Consider the following 23,057-nt stretch of genomic DNA (forward strand, 5'->3'; position numbering starts at 1 on the left):
TTTGGATATTAATATTTTAGCATATTTTGATTTATGTTTGTTAAATCACAAATCACAAGGCAAATCACAACTTTACAAACTTTGATTCAAATGTATTTGAAAACCGGACAAAACTTTTAACGGCTTTTATGGGGGGAAAACTATGTTGTTAATCGATTGTATATGTTTCTGTTGAAGCCATTAACCCACATTTTTTTCATTTTGTTGTTTAAATTGTTATATTTGAAAGTCAAATTTATTGTAAAAAAAAAAAAAAAAAAAAAAACTACATTACCCATGATTCTGCTGAAAATTTCCACCAATCAGAGAAAAGAACCGCATACTTCGCTGAAGAGTGACAATGAATAAATACACTATTATTGATTTATGCTGATTATCTATATATATAAACATCCTATTTTACGTTTATTTTGTACTTTTACATACTATTTTGAGAGATTGATGGAAGTGGGTGGAATAGATAGGTATTCATAGCTATCTATGGTGGGTTATTCTGTCTTATATGCTTTAAACTGTTTGTGCGTAAATAATTTTCCAAATATAATAAGTAAATTCACAATATACCCAATTTGAAAGTCAACAATATACTCCAAATAATAAAATATCCTTTTCTTTGAGTTGCAATTAAATCTTAGTACTTTGTTTAACAAAAAATCACACCAAAATAATTGTTAATTATTATAAATACAATAATGAAATAAATGTACAATACTCCCATTTTTCCCTTTTACAGAAAACACACTTCAAGTCAATTGCAATTGCTGTTTTACAGGATTATTACGATGAATATTTTAAATGATATAGTATACTGTAACATATTGTAACAGCTGTACAAAGATAAATATGTCTCATGTAAAAATATGAGATCATTAAAATTAATGTTCACATTCTGCCATTTCTGATTGTAAGCTAAAGTAAAGAAAATCACCCGAAAATGATCAAAAGTCAAAAAAAACGAAACAAATTCGTTTAGTATGCAGGACTTGTGAGTTTAACATTGAGATACAAGCATGTGTGTTTGTTTAACTGTGGTTTATGAACAAGATGTGCTTTCTGACACATTTCTCTCGACGCATTCGACCAAAACAAACCCTCGTGCTGTTATTGAGAGTGAACGCAGCCAATCACCAGCGGTCTTTCAATAGCCACGCCTATTGGCCGGCCTCCAGCTGCATATGTGAGCCAATCAGACACAGTCCAAGCGAGACAGACGTTTTCCTCAACCAATGAGATTCCTCATAGTGCTCTGACGTAAATTCATCACGTCAGCTGGTTTTTGTTTTTGCTCTAACTGAATATTGTGCCTATTAGCAACTGGACTTTGTTAATAGAGCATGTAATAATAATAATAATAATAATAATTTAAAAGCGACAATTAATTGCCCAACATATAAGTTTCTTGAATAGAAATTAATGGACATATATTAGTGGGACAGTTTTGGGATGATCGAACCGATCCCAGAGTTCCGAACCGGAGAGACGGTGGGAAGGTCCGGTTCTTCCCCGGACAGAGAGACATCTGATGGAGCTCCGAAACTTCAGCGGCTGCTCTGCGCTTCCTTCAACCAGGACACAACGTGAGCGTGCATAATGCTGCTTTCCTCTTTGTTAAACTCTTATAAAGCCGAAAGAGAGCCATATAAGATCCATATGTGCTTAAAAATACATGAAATGCACAAACCAGGACTCGGTGATGATGCCCTTTAATTTGGCCTGCAATGTCCTGTCCTATATTGCCAATGAAGCATATGTTTATTTCTAATTTATCTTGTTTATGTATTACATTTTAAGGGGAGACACTGCAGGCAAAAATGCTGTTTTTTCACGCACTTGTCAAATTTGAGATTTTAGGCTTTTTGGTTTTTCATAAAGCGTTTTTCAGACTAGTGGAAAGAAAACACCTAAAATACACTTTTAAGTGTTTCTTTTAAAACATTTGATCTATTTGTGTCGATAGATTTCAATTACAATAATATTTTTAAAGGCCATTTTCTCAAAATGAGTTTTTCCTCCTACGCTGAGCCATAAATCTCCACTTCAGTAGCTCTTACACACATCAAACTTTACATTTTTATTCCTGTCTATATCCTGACGGTTTTTAAAAAGAGATTTGTTCATATATACCTATAATTTGCATGATTTTATACAACATTTTATTCCTCAAAAAATGGTTAAAAATATAGTGTTTCCTGTCTGTTCTAAGTTTTTTCTGAATTATGGAGTGACAAAATGAGATACCCCAAATCCCCTCAGTAAAAACTTTTGACTCTAATATGTCAAAAAGACATAAGAATTTTGAAACTGACTTCATCCAGTGTTTAGATTTTTGTTCTAGAAATGTATGCAAATTAAATTAGTGCATATTTCATCAAATAATGCCTCATTTGCATATTTAAATGTAACATTTTAGAATACTAAAAATATTTGCAATTATCAATGTAATCAATCAACCGGGTAATTAAGATCATAACTATTAGTTAATTTTTTTTACCCTATTCACCTGCAGTGTCTCGCCTTATAATATGTGAACCTGGACCACAAAACCAGTCATTGTAGTAAATTGTTTTAAATTTAGATTTATGCAACATCTGAAAGTTAGCTATTAGGATAGGACAATATTTGGCCGAGATGCAAGTATTTGAAAATCTGCAATCTGAGGATGCAAAAAATCTAAATATTAAGAAATTCGCCTTTCAAGTTGTGCAAATGAAGTTTTAGCAATGCATGTTACTAATCAAAAATTAAGTTTTGATATATTTGTGGTAGGAAATTTACATAATATCTTCATGGAACATGATCTTTACTTAATATCCTAAGGATTTTTGGCATAAAATATCATTTTGACCAGTACAATAATGTATTGTTGGCTATTGCTACAAATATACCTGTGCTACTTACGACAGTTTTGTAGTCCAGGGTCATATATAGTTGTGTGTGTGTAATTATATATAAACCTTCTTAATTAAAAATGACATTTTATTGTAGTAAATTTAAAGTCAAAAGTTTGGAAACAGTTCCCCATCGAAGAGAATGGGGAAGTGTGTCCAAACTTTTGACTGGTAGTGTATATATTTAACTTTTATCTGTTTGTCTGTGTTGTTGTTGTTGTTGTTTTCAGGTCTTTGGCTGTTGGTGGTAAGAATGGCTACAGGCTTTTCTCTCTGTCCTGTGTTGACAGAATGGATTGCATTCATCAGGGAGGTAAAAACCGTCTCAAAGTTATCCGATCATATCACTGTGCAACTATCTTTTGATTCCAGAGTCTTTAATGCTTTGAGGCGGTCACAGATGTTTGATTGCCGATGCATTTTGGGAAATTTGTAAAATAAACAGCTCCGAGGCAAGGGTCAGGTCATTTCAGACCTTTATGTACATGAACACCTGCACAGTGCCCAAAAACAAAAAGACTTTTCATCCTTCCCAAAGAGTGACAGAAATAAATAAATCATGCTTTATTTCAGTTTTAATTGTTTTTAGTAAATTAAATGAATGCTTTGCCAACTAGCTGAAATAAAATATTTTGTTTATGTTTAATTTTATTTTGGTTAACAAATGTTTATTTCAAAGAACAATATATATTTTTTATTTATTATGTTTTTTTTGTTTTGTTTCAATTATGTATAATAACACTGAGCCATATACAGGTGAGGTCAAAAGTTGGCATATACACATTGCAATTTGCAGAATCTGCAAAAATGTTAATAATTTTAACAAAATAAGAGGGATCAGGCAAAATGCATGTTATTTTTTTGAGATATTTCACATACATATAAAACATTTACATATAGTCCACGAGAGAAAATAATAGTTGAATTTATAAACGGATGCTGTTCAAAAGTTTACATCCCCTTGATTCTTAATACTGTGTTGTTACCTGAATGTTCCACAGCTGTGTTTTTTTGTGTTTGTTTAGTGATAGTTGTTTATGAGTCACTTGTTTGTCCTGAACAGTTAAACTGCCTGCTGTTCTTCAGGGAAAAACTACAAACTGTTGGTTTTTCAGCATTTTTGTGTATTTAATCCCTTTACAATAATGAATGTATGATTTTGAGATCCATCTTTTCACACTGAGGACAACTGAGGGACTCATTTGCAACTATTACAGAAGGTTCAAACACTCACTGATGCTCCAGAAGGAAACGCAATGCATTAAGAGCCTGGGGGTGAAAACTTTTGAACAGAATGAAGATGTGTACATTTTCCTTATTTTAACTAAATATCATATTTTTTCATTTAGTACTGCCCTTCAGAAGCTACAGAGCATACTTACATGTTTCACCAGATAACAAAATAGGTCAAATTAACCCTGATCTTCAAATTCAAAAAGTTTTCACCCTCCGGCTCTTAATGCGTTGTGTTTCCTTCTGGAGCATCAGTGAGTGTTTGAACCTTTTGTAAGAGTTGCAAATGAGTCCCTCAGTTGTCCTCAGTGTGAAAAGATGGATCTCAAAATCATACAGTCATTGTTGAAAAGGGTTTAAATACACAAAAAGGCTGAAAAACTGAATTTGTGAGACCTGAAGGTTTTTTCTGAAGCACAGCAGGAAGTTGAACTGTTCAGGACAGTTGTGGATCATTCAGGTAACAACACAGTATTAAGAATCAAGTGTATGTAAACTTTTGAACGGGGTCATTTGTATAAATTCAACTATTATTTTCTCTTGTGGACTATATGTAACCTCTTTTATGTGAAATATCTTATTCAGGTCAGTGCTAAATAAAAAATAACATGCATTTTGTGTGATCCTTCTTATTTTGGTCAAATAATTAACATTTTACCAATTCCACAAGGTGTATGTAAATGTTTGACTTAAACTGTAGGTAATTCTCATAATTTACTTGCAAATGCTACATAATTTAATATTTTGTTCCTAAATGCAGCGACATTCATACACCTGTGTTTTCTCTGTAATGTAACTGTCACACCCTCTGCACGTTCCCTCAGCCCCAATCACCACGATCCTCCACCAACCAGCCAATCACCACCACAGCACACCCGTGAACCATCACCAGAATACTAATCACCGTCACCTGCACCAGCAATCACCACACCCTTTATATACCTACCTCTGCCACTCACTCATCGGCTGGTATCGAAGTTGCATGGATGCTTCTCTGTGGATCTTCTCTCCCTCCTGTTGTCTCTCCTGTGCTCCTCGTGGATTCTTCCGATGTTCTCCTGTGCTCCTCGTGGATTGCTCTGATGTTCTCCTGTGATACACGTTAATCGTGCTAAAGGGAAGTGACTATTGCTAACGCTATGATCCTTATGAACTTGAACTCACCTGTTGTGTTTGTTTGAAGATTTGACCACAGAGATCTTATTTCACCCGATTGCACGTGTGTTGTACTGTGCACGTTTGTTAATAAATACCTTGAAAGATACTCACCTTCTCCCTTTGTGTGTGGTCGTGACAGGATACCAGCCCAAAAGTAATAACACACCACGTCACTCATGGAGGCGAGCGCCGCTATCACAGAAGATACCCCCGACTCCTTTTCGGATATGGTAAACGTCCTTCGTCAATCTCTACCGGCTGCTCCAACGACGATTTCCAACACGCCCCTCTCTCGCCCCATGAACTATTCCGGAGACCCGGGTGGTTGCAATGGTTTCCTCCTGCAATGTTCCCTCTATATCGAAGCCAACGCACACCAGTTTCCAAACGAAAGTTCTAAAATATATTTTATGATTTCCCTCCTCACTGGGCAGGCACTTCAATGGGCGGATGCACTCTGGAATTCACGGAGCGATGCATTAATCTCCTATAATGCTTTCGTTGCCCACTTCAAGGACGTGTTTGGAGCTGCTCTCACTCCCCTTTCCGTGCACGACGAACTGATTACTCTGAATCAAGGTACGTCCAATATTCATGATTACACCCTGCGCTTCCGCTCTCTAGCGGCCACCAGTGGTTGGAACCAAGTCGCTCTCCTAGCAGCCTACCGTAAGGGGCTTAAACCCCAGATCCGCAAGCATATGGTCATTTACGATGACGACGTACCGCTGGAAACCTTTATTAAGAAGGCAGTAGGCATTTCTCAACATCTCTCAGCGTGTCCTTCTACAAAGTCTGTACCCAGCTTCCCTCCACTCCGAACATCGTCACCCCAACGAGATGCGGAAGAGCCTATGATTACTGACTCCTATCGCCTGGATCCCGCGGAGAGGAAACGACGAATTAATAATCGTCTATGCCTATATTGTGGAGAAGCCTCTCACTTCATCAGTGCCTGTCCAGTCCGCCCGCCTCGTCCAATGGTGAGTACCGTATCTATTACTCCGGCCATGTCTCTCTTACCCCATATTACCGCTGAACTAATAGTAAACTCTCGCACTCTCCCCATCTATGTGCTCGTGGATTCCGGAGCGGCTGGCAATTTTGTTTCATCACACTTCATTGCTAAACATCGAATTCCCACCGTTCAAAATGAGGTCACCTACCAAATTACCACAATCCAAAACTCACCATTGGGCGATGGTAAGATATCTCGCCGGACCAGAAAAGTGACCCTCGTCTCCCAACACAACCACCGGGAACATCTGACCCTCCTAGTACTCCCGCGAGCCAACGTGGATGTCATCCTGGGCAGACCATGGCTCATTAAGCACCAACCCCGCATAGATTGGAGCACAGGAGAGGTCCTGGAGTGGGGCGCAACGTGTGAGGACCACGGCTACCATCCTTCCTCGTCAGATACAGAGTCTCCATACCGTCCTATCCCTCTGCACGCCACCACCATAGAGAGCCCTGCCACTCAATCCGCCACCGCCATTCCCCCCGTCTATCAGTCTTTCACCGATGTCTTCAGCAAGGAACGGGCCACACAACTACCACCGCACCGGCCCTGGGACTGTAGTATCGACCTGCTGCCAGGCGCCAAACTACCCCACGGGAAGATCTACCCCCTCTCACGTCCTGAGCAGGAAGCCATGGAGAATTACATCCAGGAGGCTCTCCAACAGGGGTTCATCAGACCTTCCACGTCCCCAGCAGCATCCAGTTTCTTCTTCGTCCCCAAGAAGGATGGTGGGCTCAGACCTTGCATTGACTACCGGGTGCTCAACGACGCCACGGTGAAATTCGCCTATCCACTTCCTCTAGTGCCAGCTGCCTTGGAGGAACTACGGGAAGCCCGCGTCTTCACCAAACTCGACCTCCGCAGTGCATACAACCTGATCCGTATCCGAGAAGGAGATGAGTGGAAGACCGCCTTCATCACCCCCACCGGTCACTATGAATATCAGGTGATGCCCTATGGCCTGGCTAACAGTCCTTCCGTATTTCAGAATTTCATGAACGAAATCTTCCGCGACTACCTCCATCGATTCGTAATCATCTACATTGACGATATCCTCATTTACTCACGTAACCTAAAAGAACATCAAGACCACGTCCGTCAGGTTCTCCAACGCCTCCGTGAGTACCAACTCTATCTAAAATTAGAAAAATGTGAATTCCATCAGCCCACCATCTCCTTTCTCGGATACGTGATCACTGCGGAGGGAGTTCACATGGAAGCCGGCAAGGTGGACGCAGTGGCCAAGTGGGCGGAGCCCAGGACGGTGAAGGAGCTTCAGCGTTTCTTAGGCTTCGCTAACTTCTACCGACGCTTTATAAAGAACTATAGCCTCCTATCGGCTCCACTCACTTCCCTCTTAAAGGGAGGTCGCCGGGTACTACAGTGGACTCCAGAGGCTCAGCAAGCCTTCGACCGTCTAAAGCTAATGTTCACCACCGCTCCCATCCTCAAGCACCCCGACCCTTCAAGGCCCTTCGTGGTGGAGGTAGATGCGGCGGACGTGGGCGTAGGAGCCGTGCTGTCCCAGTGGTCTGATGAACCCCGATCCCTCCATCCGTGTGCGTACTATTCCAAAAAACTCACCCCAGCTGAGCAGAATTATGGAATTGGAGACCGCGAACTGCTGGCCATAAAGCTCGCCCTCGAAGAGTGGCGGCACTGGTTGGAAGGAGCCCAGTTCCCCTTCACCGTAATAACCGACCACAAGAACCTCCAGTACATTCAGAACGCCAAGAGACTAAATGCCCGCCAAGCTCGCTGGTCATTATTCTTTGCCCGATTCAATTTCCACATTACTTACCAACCCGGCCACAAAAACACCAAAGCAGACGCCCTATCACGTATGCACTCACCTGAACCTACCTCTGACGATCCTGATCCAATTCTACCCCCATCTGTCTTTCTCGCACCCATACTATGGCAGCTGGATGAAGATATACGGGCCGCCACCTTCGAGGAACCTGCACCACCGGAGCTTCCCCCGGGTCGTGTCTATGTCCCAAGCCGTCTCAGACCCCTTCTGCTGGATAGTACGCACACGTCCCCCGGCTCAGGACATCCTGGCAGCAGGCGAACCCTCTCGCTCCTCCAGCAGAAATATTGGTGGCCCAACATGAGCAGGGAAGTGGAACGGTACGTCCAAGGATGTTCGGTCTGCGCCGTCAACACAACCCCACGCCGCTTACCCGAAGGTAAATTACAACCGTTACCTATTCCCCGCCGACCCTGGACACACTTGGGCATTGACTTCGCCACAGACCTGCCCCCCTCTCAGGGTTACACCACAATTTTAGTGGTAGTCGATCGATTCTCGAAAGCTTGCAAATTAATACCTCTCAAAGGTCTCCCCACAGCACTAGAAACCGCAGAGGCACTATTCCACAATGTATTCCGGAACTTCGGACTCCCAGAAGACATCGTGTCCGATCGGGGACCCCAATTCATTTCCAGGGTCTGGCGGGCCTTCTTCCAACTTCTGGGTACCACAGTCAGCCTGTCATCCGGATATCACCCTCAAACGAACGGGCAGACCGAACGGAAAATACAGGAAATCTCCCGCTACCTTCGGACGTACTGTTCCCAACATCAAAACACCTGGAGCCAGTATCTACCGTGGGCTGAGTATGCGCAAAATTCCCTCCGTCAAACCTCTACTGGTCTAACCCCATTCCAATGCATTCTAGGTTATCAACCAGCTCTGTTTCCATGGACTGGAGAGTCCTCCGAGGTGCCCGCGGTAGATCACTGGTTCCGAGAGAGCGAGAGGGTGTGGGACTCAGCGCACGTCCATCTCCAGCGGGCAGTACGGAGGCATACGGAACATGCCAACCGCCGTAGGTTACCCAACCCAGTTTACCTCCCCGGGGACCAGGTATGGTTGTCCACTCGAGACATACGCCTCCGGCTGCCCAGTAGGAAGCTGAGTCCCCGCTACATAGGGCCCTTCACCGTGCACTCACAGATCAACCCTGTCACCTACCGTCTAAACCTACCTCCACATTACAGAATCGCCCCCTCGTTTCACGTTTCCCTACTCAAGCGCCACACTGAACCCCTGTTCCCTTCCTCCACAGAGTCGGAGTCACCTCCTCCTCCCGACCCGCCAGAGATCCTTGGAGATAACATCTACCAAGTCCAAGAAATCCTAGACTCCCGGCGGCGGAACGGCCAGCTCCAGTACCTAGTGGACTGGGAGGGGTTCGGACCCGAGGAGAGATCGTGGATACCCCGTGACGACATCCTGGACCCGACTCTCCTCGAGGAATTCCACCGCCAACATCCCGAACGCCCAGCTCCCAGAGGTCGTGGTCGTCCCCGTCGCCGTTCTTGGGTGCCAGGAGTCACCCGTGGAGGAGGGGGTGATGTCACACCCTCTGCACGTTCCCTCAGCCCCAATCACCACGATCCTCCACCAACCAGCCAATCACCACCACAGCACACCCGTGAACCATCACCAGAATACTAATCACCGTCACCTGCACCAGCAATCACCACACCCTTTATATACCTACCTCTGCCACTCACTCATCGGCTGGTATCGAAGTTGCATGGATGCTTCTCTGTGGATCTTCTCTCCCTCCTGTTGTCTCTCCTGTGCTCCTCGTGGATTCTTCCGATGTTCTCCTGTGCTCCTCGTGGATTGCTCTGATGTTCTCCTGTGATACACGTTAATCGTGCTAAAGGGAAGTGACTATTGCTAACGCTATGATCCTTATGAACTTGAACTCACCTGTTGTGTTTGTTTGAAGATTTGACCACAGAGATCTTATTTCACCCGATTGCACGTGTGTTGTACTGTGCACGTTTGTTAATAAATACCTTGAAAGATACTCACCTTCTCCCTTTGTGTGTGGTCGTGACAGTAACCTTTATGATTGTCTTTGTCTGTCTATTTGTGTGATTAGTTGAAAGCCCTGATGTGTACATAGCGGAGCGGCTCTTCTCCAGCAGTCTGATGGTGGTTGTGAGCAAATCGACACCCTTCAGAATGAACATCTACCATTTCAAGAAAGGCACAGAGATCTGTAACTACAGCTACTCCAACAACATCCTTGCTGTCAAACTCAACCGACAGGTACACAGTAAGATTTGTTAAGAACTATTATTCATCAGGGATTCAGTTCAGTTCAAGTTTATTTGTATAGTGCTTTTCACAATAGAAATCGTTGCAGCTGTACCAAAAATGTAGGTTTCTACAATATATTTAGTAGCTTACTAGTGGTGACTACTGAATGTCAAGTCGATGTACATATGGTATAGATGTATGTTAAAATCAGTAATGGTGTAATCAGACAGACGATGAACACTATTAATAGTAATGATTATGTGTTGCAAGCAAAATTGTGCAGTGATGTATGTTGTTTCAAGGCTGGCATCATCGGCGGTCCTCTGAGGGGTTGGCATCATCTCTTCTCGGGTATTCTGAATGCAGACTTAAAGGGATGGTTCGGAGTAGATTTGACTTCATTGCTATGCACTCCGAAGCCCATCTAAATACCCCATCCGAAAGCTTTTTTACCTTAGTCAAACATTGAGGGAGATATCAGAGTTTTCGAAAGGCTTGCTACAGCCGTACATGGAACATCTGATGTATCTTGTAAATTGCACCACTAAACTTGCACGTAATCTTACCAAACTTCTACAGTAGTGTAAATAGGGTGTGTACTCACAAAACACTGCATCAGAAAATTTGTAAGTCCGCCACAGTGTTGTTTTCGTCAACGATGACAAAATCATTTCGTTGATGCCACTTTTTTTCCATGACGATAACGAGACGATGACGAGATAAAAATGGCTCGTTGATGACTAAAACATGACGAGACGTGTGTGAGTTTTCGTTGACGAGACGAGAATAGACGAAAATGTTAGTGGGTGGTCCGTCAGACGTTTAAAATGCATGATATTTCTGCTTATTGTGCATGCCAATTAAAACTTAAAAAGTATCTGACGTTATGGCAAGCCGTTTTAGCATTAAATACTCTTTGCTATACTAGTATGGCAAGCCGTTTTAGCATTCCATCCTTGTTTGTCTTTTATGTTCTAAAACATTCCTTCATTATTGTAATTATTGGTGAAAATAGTCGATCCAGAAGCTCACATTGTGTTGAACTATAGATCTGCTATTTTCAGAACTTATAAGTGACACTACCCAACAGCAAAATACTTACTGACCTACATTAATTTGTTAAAAGACTACTTTTACCCCTTTTTTGGACTAAAACTAGACTAAAACCTTTTTGACTTTTCTTTGACTAAAATTGGACTAAAACTATCACATATAGAAGTGACTAAAATTGGACTAAAACTAAGAAGCATTTTAGTCCAAAAGACTAAGACTAAGACTAAATCTAAGATGGTTGTCAAAAACAACACTGGTCCACCATGAGTGTTTTAAAAACAACTTTTACCCGATCCGAAGCACGTAAAAGTCCACCTACAAGTTGACATGCACACAGATGTAGTAGGAGGACTTTTACGTGCTTTTCCCAAACCAGGGAAGTGACGTCGACGTGTCGCCATTTGTAGTTTTTGAGACTAGTAGGGATCGGGTAAAAGCTGTTTTTAAAACACTCATGGTGGACTTACAAATTTTCCGATGCAGTGTTTTGTGAGTACACACCCTATTTACACTATTGTAGAAGTTTGGTAAGAATACGTGCAAGTTTAGTGGTGCAATTTACGAGATACATCAGATGTTCCATGTACGGCTGTAGCAAGCCATTCGAAAACTCTGATATCTCCCTCAATGTTTGACTAAGGTAAAAAAGCTTTCGGATGGGCAATTTACATGGGCTTCAGAGTGCATAGCAATGAAGTCAAATCTACTCCGAACCATCCCTTTAATCTTGTGTAATTCCTAGTTACCACGGGATGGAAATCCTGTGGCAGAAACAGAGAAACAAATAGAGAAATAATTAGCGTAGCTGCTGTTCCAACCAAGCAAAAATGACGTGTTTAGCCCAAGCTGAAGAATGTTGATGTGCATTTGATCAGATGTAACTGAAGTACAATGTTATGAGAAAGCTTGGCTAAAGAGATGAGTCTTTAATCTAGATTTAAACATAGAGAGTGTGTCTGAACCCCGAACGTTATCAGGAAGTATATTCCAGAGTTTGGGAGCCAAATGTGAAAAGGCTCTCCCTCCTTTAGTGGACCTTGCAATCCTAGGTGCTTTCAAAAGTCCAGTTTTGCTACATTAGGGAGTGTGAGAGATTGTAGCGCGGTAGGACACTAGTTAGGTATGCAGGAGCTAAACCATTAAGGGCCTTATAGGTAAGAAGTAGTATTTTGTAAGTGATACGGAACCTAATAGGTAGCCAGTGTAGAGACTGTAAAATTGGGGTAATATGATCATATTTTCTTGATCTGGTAAGGACTCTAGCGGCTGCATTTTGGACTACCTGTAGCTTATTTATTGAAGATGCAGGATAGCCACCTAGTAGTGCATTACAATAGTCCAGTCTAGACGTCATGAATGCATGGACTAACTTTTCTGCATCAGAGACAGGTAACATGTTTCGTAGCTTAGCAATGTTTCTAAGATGGAAGAATGCTGTTTTTGTAACATGAGAAATATGATTTTCAAAAGACAGGTTGCTGTCTAATATAACACCCAGATTTTTGACTGTAGAGGAAATTACAGTACATCCGTCTAGTTGCAAATTGCAATTCAAGAGATTCTGTGTACTGTTTTTTAGTCCAGTAAGTAATATCTCGGTCTTATCTGAATTTATTAGTAGAAAATATTGGTCATCCAGTCTTTTACATTTTTAACACACTCTGTTAGCTTTGATAAGTTAGAATTGTCCTCTGTTCTTGTTGAAATATATCGTTGAGTCTCATCACCGTAACAATGGAAACTAATCCCATATTTCCTAATAATATTACCAAGGGGTAACAAATTGAAAATAGCAGAGGACCTAGGACAGATCCTTGTGGCACTCCATATTTAACTGGTGATAATTGCAATGTCATTTAAATAAACAAAGTGGTAGCGATCGGACAGGTATGATTTGAACCGTCTTAAAGCCTGCCCTTGAATACCTGTATAGTTTTGTATGTCATGATCTATAGTGTTGAACACAGCGCTAAGATCAAGTAAAACTAGCAATGAGACGCAGCCTTGATCTGACGCAAGAAGCAAGTCATGCAAGGATGCATTCAATTGTTCAAAAGTGACAGTAAAGACATTTAAAATGTTACAAAGTATTTCTATTTCAAATAAATGCTGTTATTTATAACTTTCTATTCATCAAACAATCCTGCAGTTAAACGTATCACAGCTACACAGCTGTTTTCAACATAATAATCAGAAATGTTTCTTGAGCAGTAAATCAGCACATGATTTCTGAAGGATCATGTGACACTGAAGACTGGAGTAATGATGCTGAAAATTCAGCTTTGATCACCGGAATCAATTACATTTCACTATTTATTCACAAGAAAATGGTTATATTAATTGTAGTAATATTTCACAATTTGTCCTGTATTTTTGTTCCAATGAATGCAGTTTTGAGGCTTACATTACTGCATTTTTCTTTCTGCAGAGGCTTGTAGTTTGTCTGGAGGAGGCCCTGTACATCCATAACATCAAGGACATGAAACTTCTCAAATCTCTTCTCAACACACCACCAAACCCCAAAGGTAAACACTTTAACAGCCTCTTCAGTGTTCAGTAAAGCCATACTCAGTTTAAGTGTACTTTTGAGTCAGTGGTGTAATAACACATAAAGCCCTGCATGTCAGAGTCATCACTGTTTTTATTGCTTCAGTTGATCAAAATGTGGCTATATCTGTCCTGAGGGTTAAACTTTGCCGGAACGATCTGTAAATCCTTTCTTTTCTGCCAGGCCTCTGTGCACTTTCTGTCAATCATTCCAACTCATATCTGGCATATCCTGGGAGCTTCACCGCTGGAGAAATTACTCTGTATGATGCTACCAATCTGGTAAGAACCCAGCTGAAATTTGGTTTAAAAGGATAGCCAAGCTTATTGCAACTTATAGCTGTCCACTTTCATTATTTTAGAATATGGTGACTGTGATCTCAGCTCACGCCAGTCATGTGGCAGCCATCGCATTCAATGCTTCAGGAACCAATCTGGCCAGTGCTTCTGAAAAAGTGAGTCTGAGAAGGTGGTGTTCACTGATGGAACATTATTTGTACTTTGATCTGGTTTCATTTTGTGATTCCCAGGGCACTGTTATAAGAGTTTTCAGCGTACCTGACGGAGTCAAACTGTTTGAGTTCCGCAGAGGAATGAAGAGGTGAGAGAGATGACATACAGTCAGATAATAAGAACAAAAAGCACTTTTACTGTATACACTAAGGGTTGATATGTATTAAAACTAACATATTTTATTAACATTTTCTCATATGCGACCCTGGACTACAAAACCAGTCATACGGGTCAATTTTATTAGTTTAGACATCATCGGATTATTGAGTAAATCTGAATAAATACGCTTTCCATTGATGCAACTATTTGAAAATCTGGAATCTGAGTTGTCCAAATGAAGTTTTTAGCAATGCATATTACTAAAGTTTTGATATATTTATGGTAAGAAATTTACAAAGAATCTTTATGGAACATGAGCATAAAAAGAAAAATCTATCATTTTGACCCATACAATGAATTGTTGGCTATTGCTACAAATATACCGTTGCTACTTAGGGCTGGTTTTGTTGTCCAGGATCACATTTTAAGACTGTCTTCAAAATGTTTTATTATTTATTTTGGCTCATTTTAAAAGTTCCTAGTCTCAAAAACTGAGAGAAAAAAAATTGCATTGAAAAATCTGCACATATAGATTTAGATATATGTGTGTTTATATATATTTTTATTACATGTATATTTATATTTATATATATATATATATACACACACACACACACACATACTTTTCAGACCTTTTCCCATTTTATGATTTGATTTGTTTATGATAAAATGTAAACCATTAAACATTAAAAATGTAATATAATATAAATGTATTATAATAACATGGTTATTCGCATCAGAAAGCTGGCTATGAAATCAGTAAGACAAAGACATTTTACATCAGTACTTACATTTTTATTTATTTTTTATTCATTACTATATTTACTTCTAGTTTATTATTTAATTATCTAATTTAGTATTTTTTATTTATTTATTACTTTTTATTTTATAATTTTAACAAATTATCCCACTATGAAATCTGCCTTAGTCAGACAAAGGAGTTATTCATCATTTATTACTTTTGTGTTTTGTTATTTAATTTAATTTCATTTAATTAATTTTTATTTATTATTATATTTATTTCCAATTTATTATTTGTTTTTTATTTTATATTTTATTATGTACTTATGTTATGTTTATTACATAATTATGTTATTTTATTATTTAACATTTATTTATTATTATTATTATTATTTAGCATTTATTATTTATTTAATGTATTATTTTTATTTGTTATATAGATGTAAAAAAAAAAAACATAGACCAAATAACAAAAAAGACATCATACATAAAATACATGCAAATATATTTCAGCATTTAGCAAGCATTTCCAGCTATGAAATTAGCCTTAGTATAGTAAGACAAAGTAGTTGCCCATTTTACTCCAAAATTGTTCAGAATGTAATTTTAATCTTGCTATTAAACACAATACTTCATATAAAATGTCATAAAAAAAGATTTGTTTGTTTGGAAGATTTGTTTGTCTTTGTGTTTAGGTATGTTAGCATCAGTTCCTTGTCATTCAGTTCCGACGCACAGTTTCTCTGTGCCTCCAGTAACACAGAAACCGTTCACATCTTCAAACTGGAGCACCACAGTCCCAGGTTTGATATGATGTGCCTATATAAATAAAGCAGAATTGAAGCTGGTGGAGCTATGATGTGTTCATGATGTGCTCTCTCATGAAAGCAGTAAGGACTCTCCATCCTGGTCTGCATATATGGGGAAGATGTTTTCAGCAGCCAGCACCTACCTTCCCTCTCAGGTGTCAGATATGATGCATCAGGACAGAGCGTTTGCCACCGTTCGTCTCAGTGTGGCCGGCTTGAGGAACATAGCCGCTCTTTCCATGTGAGTCTAGTACATGAGTGTCTGTGAGCATATGGAGATGAGGAAGTACCTAAATGTACATATCATCGTCTGCAGGATCCAGAAGGTTCCACATCTTCTTGTGGCTTCATTAGATGGTCATCTCTATATCTACGATGTAGATCTTCAGGAAGGAGGAGACTGTCATTTAGCGGCGAAGCACAGGTGAGCCAGTACTGCAGATTATGCATTAATCATTTGTTTCAGAAATGACTATTAAATGAGCATTTGTCAAATTTGATATTGATCGTTAAGTATATTCATTGTCCAAAATGATACAGGTTTTTTTTTTGTCCAATTTAATTTACAACAAACCATAAATTAAATTATTCACAATAAACCATTGTTGTCCAAATTGATACACGGTACAATAAAATATATAATTGATTTTACAGAGGGTTTTTTTGGTCCAATTTGATTAATAAACCATAAAACATATAATTGATTTACAGTTTTTTTTTTTTGTCCAATTTAATTCTCAATAAAGCATAAAATATATGACTGATGTAGAGTTTTTGTCCAAATTGATACACAATGCACTAAAAAATATATAATTAATTTAATGAGTTTTGTTTTTGGTCTGATTTTATTAATAATAAACCATAGAATATATAATTGATCTACAGTCCTTAGTCCAATTTGATTCACAATAAACAACAAAATATATCATTGAATTTTACAGTATGTTTTGTCCAATTTGATTAATAATAAACTATAGAATATTTAGCTGATCTACCTTTTTTTGTCCAATTTCTAAATAAATCATAAAATATATAATTAATGTACAGTTTTTGTTCAAATTGATACACAATACATAAATAATATATATATTGATTTTACAGGTTTTTTTTGTTCAGTTTGATTAATAAACCATAAAACATAATTGATTTACAGGTTTTGTCCCGATTTTATGCACAATAAACTAAAAAATATATAATTGATTTACATTTTTTTTGTCCAAATTGATACACAATGCACTAAAAAAATATATAATTGATCTACAGTTTTGTCCAATTTGATTCACAATAAAGCATAGCATATATAGTTGATGTTTTTTTTTTCATCAAATTTAATTCTCAATAAACCATAAAACATATAATTGATTTACATTTTTTTTGTCCAATTTAATTCTCAGTAAAGCATAAAATATATGACTGATGTAGAGTTTTTGTCCAAATTGATACACAATGCACTAAAAAAAATATAATTTATTTAACTTTTTTTTGGTCTAATTTTATTAATAATAAACCATAGAATATATAATTTATCAACAGTTTTTAGTCCAATTTGATTCACAATAAACCATAAAATATATCATTGAATTTGATTAATAATAAACTATAGAATATATAGCTGATCTACCATTTTTTGTCCAAGTTCATTCTAAATAAATCATAAAATATATAATTAATGTACAGTTTTTGTTCAAATTGATACACAATATATAAATAATATATATATATTGATTTTACAGGGGTTTTTTTTGTTCAGTTTGATTAATAAACCATAAAACATAATTGATTTACAGGTTTTGTCCCAATTTTATGCACAATAAACTAAAAAATATATAATTGATCTACAGTTTTTGTCCAATTTGATTCACAATAAAGCATATAATATATATAATTGACTTTTTTTTTCATCAAATTTTATTCTCAATAAACCATAAAACATATAATTGATTTACAGTTTTTTTTTTGTCCAATTTAATTCTCAATAAAGCATAAAATATATGACTATATATGTACAGTTTTTGATCAAATTGATACACAATGCACAAACAAAATATATAATTAATTTAACTTTTTTTGTCTAATTTTATTAATAATAAACCATAGAATATATAATTTATCAACAGTTTTTAGTCCAATTTGATTCACAATAAACCATAAAATATATCATTGAATTTGATTAATAATAAACTATAGAATATATAGCTGATCTACCATTTTTTGTCCAAGTTCATTCGAAATAAATCATAAAATATATAATTAATGTACAGTTTTTGTTCAAATTGATACACAATATATAAATAATATATATATATATTGATTTTACAGGGTTTTTTTTTTGTTCAGTTTGATTAATAAACCATAAAACATAATTGATTTACAGGTTTTGTCCCAATTTTATGCACAATAAACTAAAAAATATATAATTGATCTACAGTTTTTGTCCAATTTGATTCACAATAAAGCATAGAATATATAATTGACTTTTTTTTCATCAAATTTTATTCTCAATAAACCATAAAACATATAATTGATTTACAGTTTTTTTTTGTCCAATTTAATTCTCAATAAAGCATAAAATATATGACTATATATGTACAGTTTTTGATCAAATTGATACACAATGCACAAACAAAATATATAATTAATTTAACTTTTTTGTCTAATTTCATTAATAATAAACCATAGAATATATAATTTATCAACAGTTTTTAGTCCAATTTAATTCACAATAAACCATAAAATATATCATTGAATTTGATTAATAATAAACTATAGAATATATAGCTGATCTACCATTTTTTGTCCAAGTTCATTCTAAATAAATCATAAAATATATAATTAATGTACAGTTTTTGTTGAAATTGATACACAATATATAAATAATATATATATATATATATATATATATATATATATATATATTGATTTTACAGGGTTTTTATTGTTCAGTTTGATTAATAAACCATAAAACATAATTTACAGGTTTTTTTCCCGAGTTTTATGCACAATAAACTAAAAAATATATAATTGATCTACAGTTTTTTTTTTGTTTTGTTTTTTTTTTTGGTCCAATTTGATTAATACTAAACCTATACTGTAATAAACCATAAAATATGGTTTGGTGCAATTTTCTGCTTAATAAACATTCAAATTCACAGCTGAATTACCTTCTTTTTTGTCTTTAAAGTAAACCATAACATATATAATTGATTTACATTTTTTGTCCAATTTTCTTCACAATAAACCATATAATATATAATTGATGTAGGTTTGTTTTATGTCCAATTTCATTCCCAATAAACCATAGAATATGTCATTGATTTGATACACAATAAACTAAAAAATATATACATATATAATATATGATTTTACAGTTTGTTTGTTTTTTGGTCCAATTTAATTAATAATAAGCCATAAAATATATAATTTGGTTTGGTCCAATTTTATGCATAATAAACATTCAAATTCACAGTTTCATTACCTTTTATTTTATTTTTTGGAAAAAAAATTTGATTCACAGTAAACCATAAAATATATAATTGATTTACATTTTTTTGGGGCCAATATGAATTTGTAAACCATTAAATATATAATTGATTCAGGCAGTTTTTCTCCAGTTTTTGATTAATAATAAACCATAAAATGTATAAATGAGGCAATTAGATTTTTCTCAAGGTCACTCAAAATCAGCTTTGCGTATAAATACATTCATGACTTTGATCAAAGCTTTAGCTTTTGAAGTGCTGATGGTCAAATCTAGATAAATTTGCATTTCATTCATCCCTCAGACTATTTGACAGTGATGAGGAAACAGAAATGGAGGCAGGCAGTCCTTCTTACGCAGCAACCGTTGCCACAAGCACAAATCCAGACTCTCCATCTTCTAGTTCCCTCGCAGGTACATCACATACCTCATATAAACATACAGTGCCTTGCAAAAGTATTCATACCCCTTCATTTTTTTTCACATTTTGTTTTGTTGCCGCATTATGTTAAACTGCTTTAAATTACTTTTTTTCCACATCAATCTACATCTCATACACCATAATGGCAAAGCACAAAACAGGTTTGTAACAACTTTGCAAATTTATTAGAAATACAAAACTGAAAAGATCCTGTTGCATAAGTATTCATACCCTTTTCTGGGAAACTCGAAACGTAGCTCAGGAGCATTCATATTGCTTCTAGATGTTCCTACACTTGGAGTGGAGTTAAACCGTGGCAAATTCATTTGAATGAGTCTGATTTAAAAAGGCACACACCTCTCAGAAAAAGTCTAACAGCTGAAAATGCATATCAGAGCAAAAACCAAGATAACTGCCTGTAGAGCTCAGTGACAGACTTGTGTTAAGGCAATGATCTAGGGAAGAGTTCAGAAAAAAATCTGCTGCATTGAAGGTTGACAGAAGCATTCTCCATAATGGAAGACGATTGGAACAACTAGGACTCTAGAAAATGTCTGCCAGCCCCCATCCAAGCTGACAGAGATGGAGAGGTGAAAAGGTGAGGCAAAGAACGGCAGATAATTGCCAAATGCAGATGTGCAAAGCTTGTCACATCAGACCCAAAAAGACTTGAGGCTGTAAAGGTGCTTCAACTATGTACTGAGTTAAGGGTATGAATACTTATGCAATGTGCTTATTTCAGTGTTTTATTTTTAATACATTTGTAAAATTTGCAAATCTGGTTTGTGCTTTGTCATCATTATGGTGTATGGAGTGTAACTTGATGTGGGGGAAAAACTAATTTAAAGCAGTTTAACATAATGCTGCAACAAAGCAAGATGTGAAAAAAAATGAAGGGGTATGATTACTTTTGCAAGGCACTGTATCAAATGTCTATTTTTCAGCAATTTTTAAGGCACTTCCTGAGAATTTATAAATAAATGACAATGTTTCCTTCAGGGTACTCTGAGGATGTTGGTGAGAAGAGAGGAGAGCTGATCCCAGAGCATGAGTTTGCAGATGGACCCGTCCATTTGGACGATGAACAGGAGTTTCCTCCAGTTAACTTTCAGAACAGCTGAAGACTCAAACACTGTTGGTTTCAGTCAGGCTTCACTGCCGTCGGATGACAGTCACTGTATGCACAGCAGTTTGGGTGTAAATATCATAGTTGCTGATCAAATCATGTTGAAGTAAATAACAGACTGGATGTAGATTGAGGGATTCAGGGTTAGCAGATCAGGCGAACCTTTTACAAATACATTCACATTATGAAGCGTGTTTGAACTTGAGCAGCTCACACATGTGTGTTTAATGCATTTGCCAATTCTAACTATGACTGTGAACTTTTATGTCTGTCTAACATGCTATATAGTATTATGAAGAACAATCAATGCTTTTCACTGAAGCAGGTATTGAAAGTGAGTTTTATGAATGAAAGAAGGCGTATGCAGGATCAAATTTCCTGTGTAAACAAGCAGTTTACATACAGCAGAAGTACAGTAGCAAACCTCGACAATACATTTTAGTGCTGACTAATGTTTTTTAGAATTTAGAGTTTAAAGCATATCTAGGAAAGCTAGAACGAGAGTATTTTAAATTATTGAACCTTTCAGGGCAATAGGAAACAAATCACATGCATTCTTGTGTGTTTAATTGTGTCAGTTTAGTCAATATCACAGTGTTGTTGATTTGAATGTGGGACCGTAACATCATAAAATAAAGTTGCCAAAATGAAAACTTACAGTTTGCATGTTTGTGTTGGGGTTAATGTGCTAAAAATATAGAAGTTAAACACTTAAACAACAAGGTTTGCAAAAGTTATTTGATACTGTCATCTGAATTATTTATCAGATGGCATAGTTTAATTAAACTATATTAGATTATCATATATTTATTTATTTAATTATATGTATATATGTGACCCTGGCCCACAAAACCAGTCTTAAGTCGCTGGGGTATATTTGTAGCAATAGCCAAAAATACATGGTATGGGTCAAAATTATTGATTTTTCTTTTATGCCAAAAATCATTAGGAAATTAAGTAAAGATCATGTTCCATGAAGATTTTTTGTAAAATTCCTACTGTAAACATAATATCAAAATGTAATTTTTGATTAGTAATATGCTTTGTTAAGAACTTAATTTGGACAACTTTAAAGGTGATTTTCTCAGTATTTAGATTTTTTTGCACCCTTAGATTCCAGATTTTCAAATAGATGTATCTCGGCCAAATATTGTCCTATCCTAACAAACCATACATCAATAGAAAGCTTATTTATTGAGCTTTCATGTGATGTATACATCTCAGTTTTGTAAAATTTAACCTTATGACTGGTTTTGTTGTCCATATGGTATATATATATATATATATATATATATATATATATATATATATATATACTATTTGAATAAGCCTATGCAAGCACGTTGCCGCCACTGAATAAATAAATAAAAAGTAATTGTGGCTTTCTATTGCACATGTACGACTTGTTTACGAGGAAAAAACGCGCACTCTCTAGTCTATTGCTGCGTCCCAATTCGCATACTATCCGTCATTAATAGTATTCGAAAATAGAATTAGTATGCCCCAAATCGTTTTATGTTTAAAAAGGTATTCCAAAAATTCCCGGATAGTGTACTTCGGAATTTGAAGTGCGGATCAATGCACACTCGAGGATTCGATTAGAACTACAAACACGCATTAAAAGTGTTAAAAAAAACTACAAACATGGAGGATATGCGCGACCAACGAACAGGTAGAGAAAGGGGTCGTTTGAGTGATAAATAATCAATGGGTAACCTGATAAAAATATTTTTTAAATGTTATCCGCGTTATATTTCATGTGCAGCAACATTATGAACTTTTATAATGATAGGTTTGGTCATTAACGTTTAAATGAATAGTTATGCAAACACAAGAGCAGAGTTCTCGGCATGAAAGACTCGTTAAAGAACGTGCCTCTTCATTTCTCTCTAATACGGTAG

General features: G+C 36.7%; 1 protein-coding gene across 1 annotated transcript; it reads left to right on the plus strand.

Annotated features, from left to right (window-relative positions):
• Nucleotides 1-1,317: 1,317 nt before the first annotated feature.
• Nucleotides 1,318-21,807, plus strand: LOC141298081 (WD repeat domain phosphoinositide-interacting protein 1). The gene is made up of 12 exons (XM_073828590.1): nt 1,318-1,577; nt 3,119-3,201; nt 10,209-10,378; nt 13,851-13,947; nt 14,154-14,251; nt 14,332-14,424; nt 14,500-14,570; nt 16,018-16,125; nt 16,214-16,372; nt 16,448-16,555; nt 19,914-20,023; nt 21,030-21,807. The coding sequence occupies exons 1-12, from the start codon at nt 1,444-1,446 to the stop codon at nt 21,149-21,151; spliced, it is 1,353 nt and encodes a 450-aa protein (XP_073684691.1). The 5' UTR covers nt 1,318-1,443; the 3' UTR covers nt 21,152-21,807.
• The last annotated feature ends 1,250 nt before the right edge of the window (nt 21,808-23,057 follow it).

Source organism: Garra rufa, chromosome 22 (genome assembly GCF_049309525.1).
Source record: "Garra rufa chromosome 22, GarRuf1.0, whole genome shotgun sequence".
Taxonomy (NCBI): Eukaryota; Metazoa; Chordata; class Actinopteri; order Cypriniformes; family Cyprinidae; genus Garra; species Garra rufa.